This window comes from Mirounga angustirostris, unplaced genomic scaffold (assembly GCF_029215605.1).
Source record: "Mirounga angustirostris isolate CCGP_5_RB_7025 unplaced genomic scaffold, mMirAng1.0.hap1 SCAF_8, whole genome shotgun sequence".
NCBI lineage: Eukaryota > Metazoa > Chordata > Mammalia > Carnivora > Phocidae > Mirounga > Mirounga angustirostris.
The window spans coordinates 28,020,268-28,036,693 of NW_026991716.1; the positions used below are offsets into that span (position 1 = coordinate 28,020,268).

Genomic DNA, 16,426 nt, shown 5'->3' on the forward strand with positions numbered 1-16,426 from the left:
CCTCTGTTTCAGTTTGTATTTTTCTGTCACTGGCTAAACTCTCTGTCTTTACCCATGCTCATATTCCTACCATTAAGGGAGATCCTGATTTCCATAGACCACTTGACCCCACTAAGCAGCTTCCATTTCCAGGGCCCTGACCCCAGTGCTCCTTCATCCCTGCTTCCTCAGTACAGTGCCACATTTGGAACTCATGGTCCAGGGTTGTCTGTAAGAGCTTGAGCCTTCATAGAGCATTTTTTATTTAGGTAGCCCTAACTGTTGACTAAAGGGCTAGACAGACTACTGATACCACTGGTGGTGTTTTTATTTATTTATTTTTTTTAAGATATTTATTTATTTATGTATTAGAGAGTGTGAGAGAGAGCACAAGTGGGGGCAGGAGGGGAGGGGCAGAGGGAGAGGGAGAAGCAGACTCCCTGCTGAGCAGGGAGCCCAACTTGGGGCTCGATCCCAGTACTCTGGGATCATGACCTGAGCTAAAGGCAGATGCTTAACTGACTGAGCCACCCAGGTCCCTGGTGTTGTTTTTATTTATTTATTTTTTAAAGATTTTATTTATTTATTTGACAGAGAGAGACACAGTGAGAGAGGGAACGCAAGCAGGGGGAGCGGGAGAGGGAGAAGCAGGCTCTCTGCGGAGCAGGGAGCCTGATGTGGGACTCGACCCTGGGACCATGACCTGAGCCGAAGGCAGACGCTTAACGACTGAGCCACCCAGGCGCCCTCTGGTGTTGTTTTTAAACAAGGAAAAAAGTTTAGCGGTCAGAGTGGCTTCAGATCCTCCAGACTCACTCAGCCTTTCCCAATCTCGGTTTTCTTTTATAAACCTAATAAGGGAATTGTACAAATCTGAACTAACAAGGTCAAAGGTGCTAATGAAAGGACACTGGTGAACACTACACAAGTATGCCCCAAAGGTAAACCCTCAGGGTTTTCTTGAGAATAAGTAAATAACAAAAATTTTTTTATTTGATATCCCTAGGAAACTTATTCAAAGATAGAATTTCAGACTGACCACTTTGCTTGGTGCCAGCTAATCAATTTACCTCAAACATACAAATAAAATTCACTGTTCTCAGAATGCAGTGTTTTTTTGTCCCTTTCTCTTATAAATCCTGTGTTGTACTTATTTATTGCTGCATAAAAGTCACTGCATAATGCAGCTTCAAACAACGATTCTGTGGACTAAACTGTCTGAGAGCTTGGCTGGGTAGTTCCTTCTGTTCCATATGGCATCAGCTGGAGTCACTCAGCTGCATTTAGCTAGTGGCTGTGGCACCTGATCTGGAAGACCCAAGAAGCCTCTTTTGCACCTCATTGCTTTTCAGTGTGGCCTAGCTACATAGCTGGTTTTGAGGTCCTCACAGCATGGCTGGCTCAGGGTGGTTGAACCTCTTACATGCTGTGGCTTCCACAGAGAGCATTTCAAGAGGACAAGCTCCAAGGTGTAAGTACTTATCAAGCCTCTGTATTCATCACACTTGCTAATGTCCCCTTGACAAAGCAAGTCAGGTAACCAAGCTCAGGTTCAACATGTAAGGGGCATGGATACTGAGAAGTTCATTCATTCCCTGGGGACCACCAATGTAGAAATTTACCACATCTTTATTTTGCCTTCATCCCTGACTCAGTCTCTCCACTGATTGCTTCATCTGTCAATAAGTTAGGTGCATGAAAAATGGTAATTAGTGTGCAAGTAACTAAATGCTTCTGAATTACTTTCTGATCACTTATTTCTAGAGATAATGTCTACCTGGGTCAGGGTAGATCTGGGCCCTTTTTGTCTTCAGCTCATATTCCTTGGCTACACCCATGAGTCTCATTTCTGAGCTCATTGGCTCTTGCACACTAGATCTGATTTTTGGCTAAGTTTGTTTTAAGTGTGCTGTTGGTTGCACATGACTGAACATGCCCACAGTGGGATAGTAATGGGGGAACTTGTGAGATCTGATTTCTTGGCTGAATCATAAAGTGATACCTCTCATGTGGGAGACTATGGGAAGAATGTCCCAATTAGGAAAATAGGTGAAACAATGCGGAATGTGGTTCACTTAGGAGTTTGTGGTTCATTCATCTTTTTTATGTTTTTATCAGTATACGTTCCTCTAACTAGAGGTCATACTCCTATTCCTCCTTTCTAAACTCTGTCCTTTTTCATGTTTTGGGGTTTTTTTTAAGATTTTTTATTTTTGGGGTGCCTGGGTGGTGCAGTCAGTTAAGCAGTTATTTAAGCATCTGCCTTCAGCTCAGGTCATGATCCCAGGGTCCTGGGCTTGAGCCCTGGGTCGGGCTCCCTGCTCAGCGAGGAGTCAGCTTCTCCCTCGCCCTCCCCCCACACACACTCATGCTCTTTCTCTAGCTCTGCAGTCTATCTCAAATAAATAAAATCTTTAAAAAAAGATTTTTTATTTTCAAGTAATCTACACACAACATGGGGCTCGAAATTACAACCCCGAGATCAAGAGTCACATGCTCCACTGACTGAGCAGGCCAGGTACCTCTCATGTTTACTTATAATAAGATAGTTGTCAATATATGCAAAAGTGGACTCCCTATAACAAGGAAATCAAATCCTAGTATGCAATAGCTTTCCTTAATGTTTCTAAACAATTTAATAATTCCAAATGTGTGCCCTTTGCACTGGGTGTTGTATATAAGTGATGAATCACTGAATTCTACTCCTGAAACCAATATTGCACTGTATGTTAACTAGAATTTAAATGAAAGTATTTTTAAAAAGCCAAAACAAAACAAAATGTATGCCCTTTTTGGTTTCTTTTTTTAATTTAAATTCCATTAATTAACATATAGTATATCATTAGTTTCAGAAGTAGAGTTTAGTGATTAATCAGTTGCATATAACACCTGGTGCTCATTACATCAAGTGCCCTCCTTAATGCCCATCATCCAGTTACCCCATACCCTACTCACCTCCCCTCCAGCAACCCTCAATTTGTTTCCTGTAGTTAAGAGTCTCCTGGGGCACCTGGGTGGCTCAGTCAGTTGGGCATCTGCCTTCAGGTCAGGTCATGATCCTGGGTTCCTGGGATCAAGCCCCACATTGGGTTCCCTGCTCAGTGGGGAGCCTGCTTCTCCCTCCCCACTGCCTGCCGCTCCACCTGCTTGTGCTCTCTCTCAAATAAATAAAATCTTTAAAAAAAAAAAGAAGAAGAGGGGCGCCTGGGTGGCTCAGTCATTAAGCATCTGCCTTCGGCTCAGGTCATGATCCCAGGGTCCTGGGATCGAGCCCCGCATCGGGCTCCCTGCTCGGCGGAGAGCCTGCTTCTCCCTCTCCCACTCCCCCTGCTTGTGTTCCCTCTCTCGCTGTCTCTCTCTCTGTCAAATAAATAAAATCTTAAAAAAAATAAAAAGAAATAGGATCAAGTAAGTATGAAAATTTGGTATGCCAGTAAAGTGGAATCTCAAATCTCTGGGGGAAAGATAGGCTTTTTAATTAATAGTATTAGAACAACTGGATAGCCTCTGGGAAAAGATAAAATTAGAGCCACACTTCACATCACACACTAGAATAAACTCCAATAGATCAGAAATTTAAATATAAATAATGATACCATATAAGTACTAAAAGAGCACATTGATTAATTCTTCTATAACCTGTGGATTGGGAAGACCTTTCTAACCATGATTCAAAATACAGAATAAAAGAAAATATTAACAAACATTATATAAAAGTAAAAATATATGTGTTTTGGAAAAAAATAGACAAAGGACAAATTACAAAGATGTGTAACATAGTACAAATAACTTGTAGCTTATCTTCCTGCTCCAGTTCTTAAAAATCCAGAACACAAACACAAAGACCAAAAAAAGAAAACGTTTAAGTAAAAGACATCAGTGGAGATTTCATTGAAAAGGAAAGGCAAATGGCCTTGATACATATGAAAAGATGCTCAGTTGCATTCATGATAAAATAAAACTACCAAGATAACAATTTCCCATTGATCAGAGTGACAAACGTGCCAAACTTCGTCAAAGCACCCTGTTAGTAAGGCTGTGGAGAAATGGTCCCATTATAACATTGCTGACTGGGGGCAAAACGTTTAATAGAATCCCTGTGGAGTAGAATTCAGCACCATCTAACAAAATTACATCTATAATTACCCTTAGACTCAGAAACTTCATTTCTAATAATCTACTCAGTATATATTTCCACGGTGAACATTCATGAGGCATTATTTGTCATAACAAAACACTGGAAATGACACAATGTCCATCAGTACGGAGACTGAATAAACTGGTACGTCCAGACAACAATGCTATGCAGCTGTAAAAAGAATGAAAAAGACCTGCATAACTAATATGGAGCAATCCTCAGGATATATTATTAAATGACAGAAGTTGATGTGGGAAACACAGGCAGAAGAGAAATAATTGAATTTCCTTACTATATACAGTCCATTGACAAGTCCTTGAAACAGGCATAGCGACATTCCTCTAGGGACATCCAACTGCCTGGATGTTAATACTTTGGGCAAAACACAATCCTAGCCCAACCCCTCCCCCTTCAAGGATCCTGTAAATTTACTTTAATTTTTTTTTTTAAGATTTTATTTTTTTGAGAGAGAGAACACATGACAGGGGGAAGGTCAAAGGGAGAAGCTGACTCCCCACTGAGCAGGGAGCCCGATGCGGGGCTCGATCCCGAACTCCAGGATCATGACCTGAGCCAAAGGCAGTTGCCCAACTGAGCCACCCAGGTGCCCCTAAATTTACTTTAACATATAAAAATTCCTTTGGAAACTTCCTTTATCTCTACCCCCCAAGATATGTGTTGGCAATCATCCCCCAAGTATATGGCCCACCGATATACATCTGCAGGGTCTCATGTCTAAGGTTTTATTAGACTGTAATAAATGACCTTTTCCCAACAATAGGTAGCCCCTTCAGGATCCTGGAAACCTTGCTTCCAAAATTCCTTAGAGACTTATGCTATCCCTAACCCCCTCCCAACTTGAAAGTATATAACGGGCCACTCCTCCTGACCCCATTGCAGCTCCTTCTGCCCACGGGTTCTGTCCCTGTGCTTTCATAAAACCACCTTTTTGCACCAAAGATGTCTCAAGAATTCTTCCTTGGTCATCGGCTCCGGATCCCACCCCACCAAACCTCACCTACATTCCAAAACCAAATCAAGGTCATGATCCCAGGCTCCTGGGATCGAGCCCCGCATTGGGCTCCCTGCTCAGCGGAGAGTCTGCTTCTCCCTCTGCCTGCTGCTCCCCCTGCTTGTGCTCTCTCTCTCTGACAAATAAAAATCTTAAGAAAGAAAGAGAGAAAAAAGAGAAATAAATGAAAGAAAGAAAGAAAGAAAGAAAGAAAGAAAGAAAGAAAGAAAGAAAGAAAGAAAGAAAGAAAGAAAGAAAAAAGAAAGAAAGAAAGAGGGGTGCCTGGGTCACTCAGTGGGTTAAGCATCTGCCTTCAGCTCAGGTCATGATCCCAGGGTCCTGGGATTGAGCCCTGCATCGGGCTCCCTGCTCTGCGGGAAGCCTGCTTCTCCCTCTCCCACTCCCCCTGCTTGTGTTCCCTCTCTCGCTGTCTCTCTCTCTGTGTCAAATAAATAAAATCTTAAAAAAACAAAAAAAGAAAGAAAAAAGAAAAGCAACCACTTTTTGGAAGGTAGGTGGTGCGGAGATGTGAATCAGGGGCAATATATAGGATACCACAGAAGGGAGAGAGCCTGCCTAAGGAGGCCACCGCAAAGTATTATAAGCAGCAGAGCGCAAAATCAGAACTTCTAGAAGTCTGCTCCAGTGGTGCTCAGGTGGCAAAGTGGGGCAGATTCCAAGTGGGACAGCATGGTCTCAGGATCCCCAGAGTCACAAGAAGAACGGGGTGCCTGAGTGCGGCGGAACTCCCAGGCATCAGAGCAGAGAAGCCAGCTGAACACAGTGAGTCTAGGTGCCAACTTTCTGCTTGGTTTTGTCATAAATCACGGAAGGCTTTACACTTGCACAACTGCACTCCAGGTAGGAGCCTGGTACAAGGCAGAAGCCTGGAAAGACTTCTCTCCCTCTCCACCAATCCCCCACAGGGAATGGCTCAGGTCCACATCACAAAGCCCGTAAAGTTCGGAGACTTGAAACTGGGTCACATTCCTGAGATAAAAATGGTCAGTTACAGGTGGAGTGAACACAGAGTTCAGATGGAAACCAGGGAGACAAGGGTGATTGACTGTTTTTCTGTGAAGGCTCACTGAAGAGTGGGGGGCGTGAACTTTCAGTTCCATGCTAGAGATCCTGGTGCCACCATTTTCATCCCCCTATTGAGTAAGGGACAGGTGGGGCTAGGTAGGGAGAGATGGGGGCTACATGATCAGGCTCACAGAAATCCCAAAAATGCAGAAGTGGAAGGAAGCTAGAATAAGGGAACACTCCAGACCACCCTGCCCTAGGTGTCCAAGGGGGAAGTCTTATTTATGACAGTCTCCTGTGGTCAACAGAAAATAACCAAACCCTAAAAAGAAGTAAGCCATTAACGATGTTATCACTAGTCCTTAATCAGTGGTCCTGCCAGTAGAGAAGTCAAAAAGATTTAAGTTCCCTGGTTAGCCTTCAATACAAGACCAACCCTAAAAGCCCTCAGTTGCAACCCTGTTTGAACTCCTCTCACTCCTGGGAGCTTTTTCTGTATCCTTGCTTAAAACTCTATCACTTTACTCACTCTCCTTTGTCCGGGAGATTCATTCTTCAACTCCTTGAGATAAGAACCTTCTCTGTAGCTTCACCATCAGTGCTGAAAAGCCTTCAAGGAGCAAAATAGCACCACATGATGGAATCCAGAGCTTCTTACACTAAGCCCGGCCCCTTTGCAAGGGAGGCCCAATTCCACCAGGGCAAGGACACCTGAGAATCAGCACAACAGACCCTTCCCCCAGAAGACTAGCATGAACAACTCGCTAGCATTAGGCTTACTGATAATAGAAAACTGGAAAACTTCAGCTTTGGGGGAAACAGTATATACCATTTGTGGGTTTTTTTATTATTCCTTAGTCTTTCAATTTTATTTTTTTCAGCTATTTTCTTATTTTTTCAATTCTTTTCTTTACTCGATTTTATTTTTATTTTTATATATGCATTATATATTTTTTCATTTTATGTTTCCTGTCATTGTATTTTATTTTATTTTTGTATATATATAAATTTTTCTTTCCAATTTTGGGATCTAGTTTCTTTTAACAAACAGACCAAAATACACCCAGGATCTAGTTTATTGTTTTGTTCTGTTTTATTCTTCTTTGATTTTTTTCTTATTTTGTTTTGTTTTCTTCTGATTTGTTTGTTTTTTTTCTGTTGTTATTTTTGTCTTTTCTCTTTATTTCTTCTATTCTTTTCTCAACATAATGATGAGACAGAGGAACTCACCCCAAAAGAAAGAACAACAGGTAGTACTCACTGCCAGGGATTTAATCAATATGGATATAAGTAAGATATTAGAACTAGTTTTCAAAACAATGATTATAAAGATACTAGCTGGGTTTTAAAAAGCATAGAAGACACTAGAGAAACCAGTACTGAAGAAATAAAAGAACTAAAGTCTAATCAGGCTGAAATTAAAAAAATGCTATTACTGAAATGGAGTAAAAAATGGAGGCTCTAACAGCTAGGATAAATGAGGCAGAAGAGAGAGTCAGGATACAAAAGACAAATTGATGGAAAATAAGGAAGCTGAGGAAAAAAACTACTGGATCACCAAGGGAGACACTGAAATCAGTGATACCATAAAGTGAAATAATATCCAGATGATAGGGGTCCCAGAAGATGAAGAGAGAGAGAGGGGCAGAAGCTTTATTTGAACAAATTATAGCTGTGAACATCCCTAATCTGGGGAAGGAAATGTGTATTCAAGTCCAGGAGGCACAGAGAACCCCCCTCAAAATCAATACCTCCACATATCATAGTGAAGCTTGCAAATATCAGAGATAAAGAGAAAATCCTGAAAGAAGCTCGGGGCAAGAGGTCCTTAAGCTACAAGGGTAGAAACATAAGGCTGGCAGCACACCCATCCACAGAGACCTGGCAGGCCAGAAAGGACTGGCATGATATACTCACTATGCTAAATGGGAAAAATATGCAGCCAAGAATACTTTATCCAGCAAAGCTGTCATTCAGAACAAAAGGAGAGATAAAGAGTTTCCAGAACAAACAAAAACTAAAGGAATTTGTGTACACTAAAACAACCCTGCAAGAAATAGTAAAGGGGATCCTTTGAGCAGAGACAAAGCCCAAAAGTAATAAAGACCAGAAAGAAACAATCTACTATAATAGTGACTTTACAAGTAATAGAATGGCACTAAATTCATATCTTTCAATAATTACTCTGAATGTAAATGGGCTAAATGCTCCAATCAAGACATAGGGTATCAAACTGGATTAAAAAAGACAAGACCAGGGACGTCTGGGTGGCTCAGTCAGTCAAACATGTCTTCAGCTCAGGTCATGATCCGAGGGTCCTGGGACTGAGTCCCACATTGGGCTCCCTGCTCAGCGGGAGCCTGCTTCTCCCTCTCCCACTCCCCCTACTTGTGCTCACTCTCTCGCTCTCTCACTCTCTGACAAATAAATAAATAAAATCTGAAAAAAAAAAAGAATAAACGAAGACCCATCAATATGCTGTCTGCAAAAGACACATTTTGGACACAAAGACACCTCCAGATTGAAAGGGGGGGGGCGGAGAACCATTTATCATGCTAATGGACATCAAAAGAAAGCAGGGGTAGCAACCCCTATATCAGACAAACTAGATTTTTTTAAAGATTTTATTTATTTATTTAACAGAGAGAGACACAGCGAGAGAGAAAACACAAGCAGGGGGAGTGGGAGAGGGAGAAGCAGGCTCCCCGCGGAGCAGGGAGCCCGATGCGGGGCTCGATCCCAGGACCCTGGGATCATGACTTGAGCCGAAAGCAGACGCTTAACGACTCAGCCACCCAGGCGCCCCAGCAATCAAGTGATTTTCACTTTGATATTTCAAAAGACACATTAAGAAACATATCCAAACTTTGTTCTCTTTACCCAAGTTTGGTTTTAATATTTTATTAAAAATTCTTGAATTTGTAAATATTCAAACACTGCAACTTAATGGCACAAGAATGACAATGTACTAGCAATAAAATAAAAATAGAAGCTAACTATTTAGAAGCAGTAGCAACTCCATACTTCAAAGATAATTTAAACAGGCAATTTTAAAGAGTGCTTCATATATGTACAAAGCCACTCTCCGCCTGCAGTGGTGCTGCCCCACCAGCAGAGGACGCCGCTGCTAAGCGTCTCAGATGCCGCTGCAAACCTTTAACCAATAGCTGTTGCAAGCTCTTAATTAGCTTGAATTGAGAAGTTCATATCAGATTTTATTAATTATGTTTACTGCTTATTGCACTTACCTATACTAGGTACTAACTGGCACAGAAGTGTTCTAACAACTGGTTGAGCCGTACCAGAGGAGACCAGCTGAATGTCAGTGCTGTTTCCTTCTATTAAGACAGAAGCCACTCGGCTCCTGCAGGAGGGTACTCTCTGCACCCGCACTCTCAGTACCACCAGCTTCTGCTCTCCAGGGCTTGTCCCATTCTAATTCCCACTTTCCTGCATTTCCAACTTTTCTGCCTCACTTGATCCTTCTTCTTAACAGCATATTAAAACACTCAAAACTTTAAAAAAAAAAAAAGTTTCCTCAATTCTATATACTCTGCTCCCTCCATTTTTCTTTCCTTGCAAATACGGCCAAATTTATTGAGAATTGTATCCTTTCCTCCACTGCCTCCATTTCCTTCCTCCAAATTATTCCTCCATCGTCTGACATCTGGGGCTTCTGATCTCACCTGTCCAATCGAACTGCTCCCACCAATACCATCAAGGCTCCTTGCTGCCAAATCCAGTGGCCACTTCTCATTCTTGATGTCATCACTCCCCAGGAGCATCTCACACTTCGCCTTCTTACCTGGGCTTTCACCGCACCACACTTTCCAGGTTTCACCCTGTCAGCTGGCTTCTCTTGCCCTGCCTTCCCTTTGGTGTATGTTCTTTACTTTCTTCCTTAGCTCTCTTCTCATGCTACACATTTTCTGAGGGCTATCTCCATTACTCTCCTCCCGCTGTGTGTTGATGCCACCCAAATCTGTGCAGCCATGACCCCCTCCCTCCAAGCTCCACTGGAATAAACCCTGTCGCAGAAAATGGTGCCACCCACCCAGTTGTCAAGTCACAAACAGGGTACGCAATCTTGTCTCTCCCCCTCCCCCACACAGCAAAACGATTCCCCAGACATTAACTTTACCTCCTAAGCACCCCATAAAACTACTTCTCTTCCGGGGCGCCTGGGTGGCTCAGTCGGTTAAGCGTCTGCCTTCGGCTCAGGTCATGATCCCAGGGTCCTGGGATCGAGCCCCACATCGGGCTCCTTGCTCTGCGGGAAGCCTGCTTCTCCCTCTCCCTCTGCTGTTCCCCCTGCTTGTGTTCCCTCTCTCTCTGTCAAATAAATAAATAAAATCTTTTTTTTTTTAAAGATTTTATTTATTTATTTGAGAGAGAATGAGATACAGAGAGAGAGAGCATGAGAGGGGGGAGGGTCAGAGGGAGAAGCAGACTCCCTGCTGAGCAAGGAGCCCGATGCGGGACTCGATCCCGGGACTCCAGGATCATGACCTGAGCCGAAGGCAGTCGCTTAACCAACTGAGCCACCCAGGCGCCCCAATAAATAAAATCTTAAAAAAAAAAAAAAAAAAAAACTACTTCTCTTCCATCAGCCACTGCCTTAATTCCAGTTTCCATTCTCTTCCCCTGGGATCACTGCAAAAGCCTTGGATCTCTCTCCCCTTTCCAAGCCAGTCTCTATACTGCAAAGTGATCTAAGTCACAAATCTCTCCTTGTTTTTAGGCTTAAAGTTCTTCACTATTCCTCTGGATAAAGCCTCCCTCTTTAGCATGGCTGACAAGGCCCAAGCCTCCCTCTCCTGCTTCACCTTTCCCCACCTCTCCCTTGTACAATAAGCCCCTAAGTCACGCTGAATACATTGGTCTTCCCAGTTTGTCATGTGCTTGTTCCTTAACCTTGGCTGTCCCCTCTGGAATGCTCTTGCCCTCTCAATGCCTGGCTAACTCCTAATCAGTCTTCAGGCCTTGGCTTGGACCTCTGTTCCTCTAGGCTTCTTTTGACTCACCCAGACTGGTTTAGCTGCCCCTGTTGAGTATCTTCATAGCAATTATTTACCATAGACTACCGACTTTTTCAGTCTTACATAACTTGCTATACAAACACAGCTTCCAGCCCTGTCCACCACTTCTTGCTGATAAGCATCCCAAGACAACCCCCACCCCCATGGAGCCACCACTAACCCATGGGACCCTATATGACCCTTCTCACAGCATTTATTATACTTTTTTGGTAATTGTCTATTTGTTTCCATTCTCCAATAAATTGTGAGCCCCACAAAGGACCACTTTTTTTTTTTTTAAGATTTTATTTATTTATTTGACCGAGACACACAGCAAGAGAGGGAACACAAGCAGGTGGCATGGGAGAGGGAGAAGCAGGCTTCCTGCAGAGCAGGGAGCCCGATGCGGGGCTCAATCCCAGGACTCTGGGATCATGACCTGAGCCGAAGGCAGATGCTTAACAAATGAGCCACCCAGGCGCCCCCACAAAGGACCACTTCTACATCACTTACCACTTAGCAGCAACTGGCAGATAGTGATTGCTCAACAAATGTTCAGTGGGTGAATGAATCCTTGGGGTGATTATAGTTCTAGCCAGCTTAGTTATGAAGTTCAATGGACACATGTAATTAATTTACATAGTGCTATAGAATTATTATATTATTAGTATCTAGCTGTTTTAGTCCTTGAGGGTACAGTCTATGCCTTATTCAATTTCTTTGTTCCAGAAAACTCAGCATGCCTGGCACATATTGTTTTCAACCAACTTTTGTTGATTATATCAGTGATCATAAAAAATTAAGAAACAGAGGCCCAGATAATTGAACAACCCTAGACTGCACATTGTCCCAGAAGCAGGATTAGAACTCAGTCTGATGTGGCGCCTAGGTGGCTCAGTTAGTTATGCGTCTGCCTTTGGCTCAGATCATGATCCCAGGATTCTGGGATTGAGCCCCTCGTCGGGCTCCCTGCTCAGTGAGGAGTCTGCTTCTCCCTCTCTCTCTATCTGCTCCTACCACCCCCAACCCACTAGTGCTCTCTCTTCTAAGTCTCAAATAAATAAAATCTTAAAAAAAACTCAGTCTGAAAACAGGGACTCCTGGAAGGAAGTTTCTCAGTGTCTAAACAGAATGCCAGTATGAATGAGAGAAGCACTGAGTTCTCTCCATCAATAGACTGACCAGAGAGGTGCCTGGCTGGCTTAGTCGGGAGAGCATGTGGCTCTTGATCTCAGGGTCATGAGTTCAAGCCCCACATTGGGTGTAGAGACTGCATAAATAAATAAACTTTGAGAGAGACAGACACTGGCCAGAAGCAATGGGAACTGCCAGGGCCCCAGACCTCCATGGTCAAGTATCCTCATAGTAGATGTGACATTGGCCAAGGAATGTGAGGACAGGGGTCTTGGGTATTTCAGCATGGAAGGGAGATTGGACCCCTGATTTCCTTTGTCCCTTTTAGTTTCAACTCTTAGCCCCAGGTACTGTTATTGGGGTATTATTTGTCCTTCTCTGAAATCTGTTTGATGCTAAGATAGTTCTTTTCCCAGTCTTTCTTTGCTACAATGAGTGAGTCACTGACAGGTGCCTGGAAAGAATCATTTACAGTATAGCCCATGGGGATGTTACCTCCTTCTAGGTGTTCAGCATAAAAATCCCCCCTCTTGGGGCGCCAGGGTGGCTCAGTCGGTTAAGCATCTGTCTTCGGCTCAGGTCATGATCCCAGGGTCCTGGGATCAAATCCCACATTGGGCTCCTTGCTCAGCAGGAGCCTGCTTCTCCCTCTGCCTGCCGCTCCCCCTCCTTGTGATATATCTCTCTCTCACTCTCTCTCCCTGACAAATAAGCAAAAAATAAATAAATGAAAAATAAATGAAAAATTTAAAAAAATAAATAGTAAAATCTTAAAAAAAAAATCCCCACTCTTCAGCTTCCCCTTCAGCTCCAGGTCTCACCTTTTCATCCCCACACCCAGACTCTCCCAATAGCCCTGGTAAATTCATGACACACCAAAGAGATAAAAGTGCAGAGAGGCAGCATTGCAGAGGAGGTGGGGAAGGGACAGGTAGAATTCTGATTTTCTCCCTTTCCTCCATTTCTTGAGAACACTCCAATGTCCCTACCTCTAGAAGCGGATAAATCCTCTGCTTCCCTAAACATCATGAACCCTCAGAGGAAGCTGAGCCTTAGCTCCTTTCTTCCATCAGAAGAGTCAGCCTCGAGGCTCAAGAGCCCAAGATGGGAGATAGGTGGGCTTTTCTCTAACTGGGACTTTTTCTTTTACCACACATTTTAAGTAACCTTCAAGCACATTCACATGCTGATGGTATTTTATCTTTGCACTGGACTAGAAATTCCAAGACTTATGTCTTCACTGGGACCAACAGACGGTGAGCTTGGGGATATGTGACCAGGACTCAAAAGCCAAACAGGTCAGCCTCTCCTAAATGTTCTTCCTTTCCTTCACTCCTGGATTGACCAGGTTTCTACTGGCATTACAAAAAACTGCCCTGGGTGGCTCAGTTCGTTAAGCGACTGCCTTCAGCTCAGGTCATGATCCTGGAGTCCTGGGATCGAGCCCCGCGTCGGGCTCCCTGCTCAGCAGGGAGTCTGCTTCTCCCTCTGACCCTCCTCCCTCTCATGCCGTCTCTCATTCTCTCTCTCTCAAATAAATAAATAATCTTAAAAAAATAATAAAAAATAAAATTCTTAAAAAAAAAAAGGACCCAGGGACCCAGATCCTGCAGGGGATGCTTTAGAGTGAAGAGAAGGAATCTGGTACTCCATCTTCTCCTCACCCCTGCACCTAACAGTATAGGTTTGTCAACCTGTTGAAAATACTTTTTGCTACCACTTAACTCAGACAACACTGTGGCAACCAACAAAACAAATCCCATTCTCCCTTTTCTCCAACAATTAAGTCTAGGAGTCCAGTTGCCTGCTTAACAAAGAAGTACAGAAAGTCTTCAGTTGCCCTGACTCACAAGATAACTGACTGCTGCTGAGATGCACAGGACTCCATAAGATAGCTTTGGCTACCTGCTGAGTTCTAGCTCAGACCCTGCACTGATCATCTTTGCTCTGTCCCCAACCAGGCTAACTGGGATTCAAAACACCAGCTCGGGGCGCTTGGGTGGCTCAGTCGTTAAGTTTCTGCCTTCGGCTCAGGTCATGATCCCAGGGTCCCGGGATCGACCCCGCATCGGGCTCCCTGCTCTGCTGGAAGCCTGCTTCTCCCTCTCCCACTCCCCCTGCTTGTGTTCCCTCTCTCGCTGTGTCTGTCAAATAAATAAATAAAACCTTTAAAAACAAAAACAAAGGGCGCCTGAGTGGCTCAGTCGGTTAAGCGTCTGCCTTCGGCTCAGGTCATGATCCCAGGGTCCTGGGATCGAGCCCCGTATCGGGCTCCCTGCTCAGTGGGAAGCCTGCTTCTCCCTCTCCCACTCCCCTTGCTTGTGTTCCCTCTCTCGCTCTCTCTCTGTCGAATAAATAAATAAAATCTTAAAAAAAAAACCAACAAAAAACAAACCACTGGCTCTGTGCCCTCTCCTATGAATCTCATAGACCTTTAGTGCATGTGGGCCTTTAAATAATAAAGCTTAACACTGTACTTAAGGGGCTGGTCTGCTTAAATCATAAATGTGCACACTAGTTGTTTGCCAGTAGTTAAGATGCTACTTGTACACATTTAATCACCATTTTCACAAACATTGTCTTAACTAAAAATTTCTATCAACAGGAAGTCCTAGAATTATAGTGTATGAGCCCCAAAGATTTGGAGAATATCACACACCCTTCTTGGGTGCCTGAGAATGGGGTCTTAATCATGGCCAGGCTGCATGCACATTTAGGTCAGGCCCTGTCTGCGCATCTTTATATGCTCAGTGCTTAGCAGAGATCCAGACACACAGTTGGTCCTTGATAAGTATTTGTTGAATTTGAATAAATCCTATAAGAAGCTCACACGGAGACATCAGCTTGTCACACCTCTTATCACTTCTGCTCCAAAAAGCTCCTTACTAGTAGACCTTAGTAGACCCAGGTCTAGCAGCAGGGGGGCACACAAGAGAGAAGGAATGGCACAAACTCCGAAAGAGGGTTGGATTCAGACCAGGCCTCAAAGCCTGAAGTGACTTACCCTCCCCATGTTGATAATGGGATTCATACGGTGCAGAGTGGGAGAGTGAGCAGAGACAGTGGATTTCAGGGCCTTACAACCCAGTGAATTAACCCCTAAGAGAACTCTTCCTTCCCCAAGAGGGGAAAGAAAGAAGAGGAGAGAGGCGTCCCACAGCTGGTGGCTAAAACAGCCGCTCTCACCTCAGTCCATTCGGGGAAGGGGCTACAAAGCAGACAATCTTTATTCACAACTGGGGCAGCAGAGGGGAGGTACCCCCAGGTCAGTCCAAAAGCAGAGACGCTGGGTGGAGCAGATGGAGCAGGGTAGGGACTCAGCACTCGTCCTCTCCCAGTAGGGCATAAGGGTTTCGGGCAGCCAGGCTGGACCCTGGAGCTGAAGTTGGGGTGTCCTCATCCCCTTCCCCCTCCTCATCCGCATCCCGGTCCTCCTCTCCCTCCTCCTCACAGGAGCTGCTCAGCTCTTCTTCTTCCTCCTCCTCCTCGTCACCTGCTGGCCCCACCCTGCCCTGCAAAACCACCAGCTCTGTGGTCTCCGGATGGGACTCCCAGGTGCCTGGGGAACCAAAACAAGAAAGGAAAGTTTTAAGCAAGGAACTAAAGCCAAAGAAAGGTGGGGCAGAGGCAAAGACTAAGAGTAACAATTGGTTTTGCAGCCGCCAGCATTCGCCCATTCATTCATTCAGACTCCCAGGTGCTAGGCACTGAGCAGCAGCTCCGCCTACATGAGCTCTCCACCGCCGCCTGACCAGGGGGCAACTACCACCCTGCCTTTGCGGATCAGGAAACTGTCTCAAAGACGCTTAGGAACACAGAGTTGGCCGACAGGTACAGAATCCAGGCCTGACCCTCGTTCTGTGTGGCCACAAAGCCCACACCCTTCTGCCTACAGTATAGCACAAGAACACTGGCTGTCTGACCTTTCTGTTCACTGTAGCCCGGGGGATGAAAACACAGGCTGAGGCGGCCGTCCAGTGCCAGCCGTAGGAGGCTATTGGCTGCTCTGTACACATCGTTCCGCGCTGCCTTAGCTGTCTTATAACCACGCTTCTCTGCCCAGGCTGGAGAGAGAGAAGACAATAGTGGGGAGGGAAGCCATTAACTGGGCCCAGTCAC

The 16,426-nt window shown here is 44.5% G+C and overlaps 1 protein-coding gene across 14 annotated transcripts in view; it reads right to left on the reverse strand.

The window, feature by feature from the left end:
• The window catches only part of GNL1 (G protein nucleolar 1 (putative)), a 73,506-nt gene that overhangs the window by 50,207 nt on the left and 6,873 nt on the right, over window positions 1-16,426 (reverse strand). For 13 of the 14 annotated variants that reach the window (XR_010413555.1, XR_010413554.1, XR_010413553.1 and 10 more), the window contains exons 11-12: window positions 16,231-16,371; window positions 15,494-15,866 (exon numbers count right to left, since the gene is read on the reverse strand). Coding sequence is in view for 1 of the 14 variants with exons in the window: in XM_045866491.3 (XP_045722447.1) it covers window positions 15,625-15,866; window positions 16,231-16,371 (383 nt within the window). In the remaining 13 variants the exon portion in view is untranslated. Of the gene's footprint in view, window positions 1-11,659; window positions 15,867-16,230; window positions 16,372-16,426 lie in introns of those variants that run through there. The other variant, XM_045866491.3, reaches the window with a different exon arrangement.